The sequence below is a fragment of the Propithecus coquereli genome, unplaced genomic scaffold (assembly GCF_000956105.1).
Source record: "Propithecus coquereli isolate 6110/MARCELLA unplaced genomic scaffold, Pcoq_1.0 Scaffold178, whole genome shotgun sequence".
Lineage (NCBI taxonomy): Eukaryota > Metazoa > Chordata > Mammalia > Primates > Indriidae > Propithecus > Propithecus coquereli.
This window is the reverse complement of record NW_012142523.1, coordinates 1,706,756-1,709,138: the sequence shown is the minus strand read 5'-3', so window position 1 is coordinate 1,709,138 and position 2,383 is coordinate 1,706,756. Positions and strand designations below refer to the sequence as shown.

The window sequence follows — 2,383 nt, the reverse complement described above, 5'->3', positions numbered from 1 at the left end:
GTTGACAAGTTTTATATTATTATTTGGTAAACTACAGTTGTAATATGGCGATTCAAGTCGGTATCAGAGGAAAAAAAGCCAACGGGTTTTCTCTTGTCAGGTAAGTTATAAAATAATTTTACATTTTGCCCTACTTTTTTTGCCTATTAAAAAAAAGTCACCAATAGGTTCTGATTACGTGCCCTTGCCAAGTGACCAAAAAGAGGAAAACAGAGAAAATGAATGTAAGAAATCTACACTGAAACACATCAAAATAATGTTCAGAAGATTGTCACCTGGTTACATCTGGAAGCCACTGTGCAGTTAAGCTGGGCCACTCCAGAGCATGGGTCATCACCAAATCATAAAGAAAAGGAGTGTTCTTTTTCCATATTTTGTACTCCTCGTTGATTACACGTTCTTCCACTGCGTCGTCAAAGGCTGCTAAAATGTTTTAAAACAAATTAAGTTAGCAAACAGAAACCAAGTAAATCTCTCCAAAGCTACCCGCATGACTCTGAAATGGAGGAGACTTGTCTAAATCTCCCTAGGCGGAGGCACCAACACTCCTCTCCAGCTTCGGAGGCCGGAACTCCCCGGGTCATCCCCGCCAGGCACTCCCGTTACCCGCTCGGGCCACGGCGCCGGGCCTCTAGGGCGCGCGCGCGCGAAAAGCCCACAGGACCGACGAGGAGGCCCGGGCACCGAGCCCTGGGGGTAGGAAGCGGAGCAGGGAGGCCCAGGAGAGAGGAGAAGACATAGACGGGGAGCTTGAGGAGGGGCAAACACCCGCTGGGGCCCCATCGCCAGCTCCGCCTGCAGTGACAGACATCGCTCCAGGGGAGCTAGCGCGCCGTTAGCCCGCCCCGCGGGGAGCTCCCTCCTCACGGCTGCGATGCTGCGAACTGCACTCAGCAAAGTCAGGCCTGCACTCACTGTTAGGCCGTGTCGAGGCCGCGGCACAGCCCTGGCATCCCCTCTCCTTCTGGGGCGGCCCCGGCACACTCACCTTCCTTGTCGGCCATGGCGGGCAGGCGAGCCGGGGGAGATCCCGGGATCGAGCGTTGCGGGAGGGGCGGGGAGGGTGCGGGCGCTCGCTCCGCGCGCGCGGCCTCTATTGTTTCCTGCGGCCCCTGCGTGAGGGCCGACTCGCGCACCTTCGCGCCAACATCAGCCAATTGGAGGGCACCGAACGGCAGAGTGGGCGGGGAAGCCGTGTTCTCGGCCTATCCAGACGCGCGGAGTCGCTTTCCGCGGGGCCCAAGGCAAGCGCTCCGCTCCTCCCCCAACACCTCCCGAAGCCGACTTCCATCGATTGCGCGCGTGGGGGGTGATGGGATTGCTCTCTCCTGTCTCACGTGAGAGAGGTTTAGCCCGCACACTCGCGGGGGCAGCCATTTTCTTAAAGGCTGTTACACTTACAATTCTTTTAAGAGTACTGAAATGAGAAATGTGGGGTGCTTTCAGGTCTAATTATCAACTCTCCTACCTAGAGGTGTTTAACTCAATGTGCCCTTTAACTTGTTTCCTTAGTTTTTACAGAGAACTAATGCTGAAACAAGCGCAGATGATGTGGTTTTGGCTTTTTAAACATGCGATCCAAGAGGCAGGGCCTAGAATGGAAGTCCTAGAAGCTGAACTACATCCGTGAGCTCCAGAATGGCGTTCTGGCGTTCTGGTTCTTTAATGGTGCGTGCCAAGGGGCGGAGCCTAGAGCGGAAGTTGTAACTCATTGCCGAAGCCCGGCAGATGAAGGGCGGAAGTAGAATGTCCAATCGTGCAATCATGGCGCAGGAAGAGGCAGATGTTAGAGACTACAATTTGACCGAGGAGCAGAAGGCGATCAAGGCCAAGTATCCGCCAGTCAATAGGAAGTACGAATGTGAGTAGATGGCTTGCCTCTCTCTTCAGATATGGCCCGCACGGGCCTCTTCCTACCCGCTGTTTCCGGCTGTGCCTTCTACTTTGCTCCATAGGTGCTTCAGGTGTGATCCCATTGCGCCTTGTATTTGTCTCTGGTACTTGTCCCAGAGATGCTGAGGGGAAAAACCACCTGGTTTGATAGTCGGGAAACCTGGGCTCCCACATTTACAGTCTCTTGAACTTTCACATGTGCCTAATCACATCTATTTTGGTGAATTCTACTAGTGCACTGATTGTAAAGATAACTGTTTTAAAGCGTTTGCGGTGTTGTCACCCCCATCCATTTCCCACAGGTGGGATAATTAAGGTGTGGAAATGTTAAAGGACTCGAAAAGCTAAGCAGGGATTTCTAACTTGTTTTACTTTGATCGTGTGTTAGTAAAAATACCTGTTTTTGCCATGTATTAGCTTAGTGACTTTGGGAAAATCATATGACCTATCTTTGCATCTCAGTTCCTTCATCTGAGAAATATATAATATA

General features: G+C 51.8%; 2 protein-coding genes across 3 annotated transcripts in view; one reads left to right on the top strand and one right to left on the bottom strand.

The window, feature by feature from the left end:
- RBBP4 (retinoblastoma binding protein 4) overlaps nucleotides 1-1,157 on the bottom strand; it is a 17,552-nt gene extending 16,395 nt beyond the window's left edge. Inside the window, exons 1-2 of the mRNA XM_012642281.1 lie at nucleotides 989-1,157; nucleotides 276-423 (exon numbers count right to left, since the gene is read on the bottom strand). Of these exons, the coding sequence (XP_012497735.1) occupies nucleotides 276-423; nucleotides 989-1,004 (164 nt within the window). The 5' untranslated portion in view covers nucleotides 1,005-1,157. The remainder of the gene's footprint in view (nucleotides 1-275; nucleotides 424-988) is intronic.
- Nucleotides 1,158-1,719: 562 nt separating this feature from the next.
- ZBTB8OS (zinc finger and BTB domain containing 8 opposite strand) overlaps nucleotides 1,720-2,383 on the top strand; it is a 19,347-nt gene continuing 18,683 nt past the window's right edge. For both annotated transcript variants that reach the window (XM_012642277.1, XM_012642278.1), the window contains exon 1: nucleotides 1,720-1,861. In XM_012642277.1, coding sequence (XP_012497731.1) covers nucleotides 1,729-1,861 — 133 coding nt within the window. In that variant the 5' untranslated portion in view covers nucleotides 1,720-1,728. The remainder of the gene's footprint in view (nucleotides 1,862-2,383) is intronic.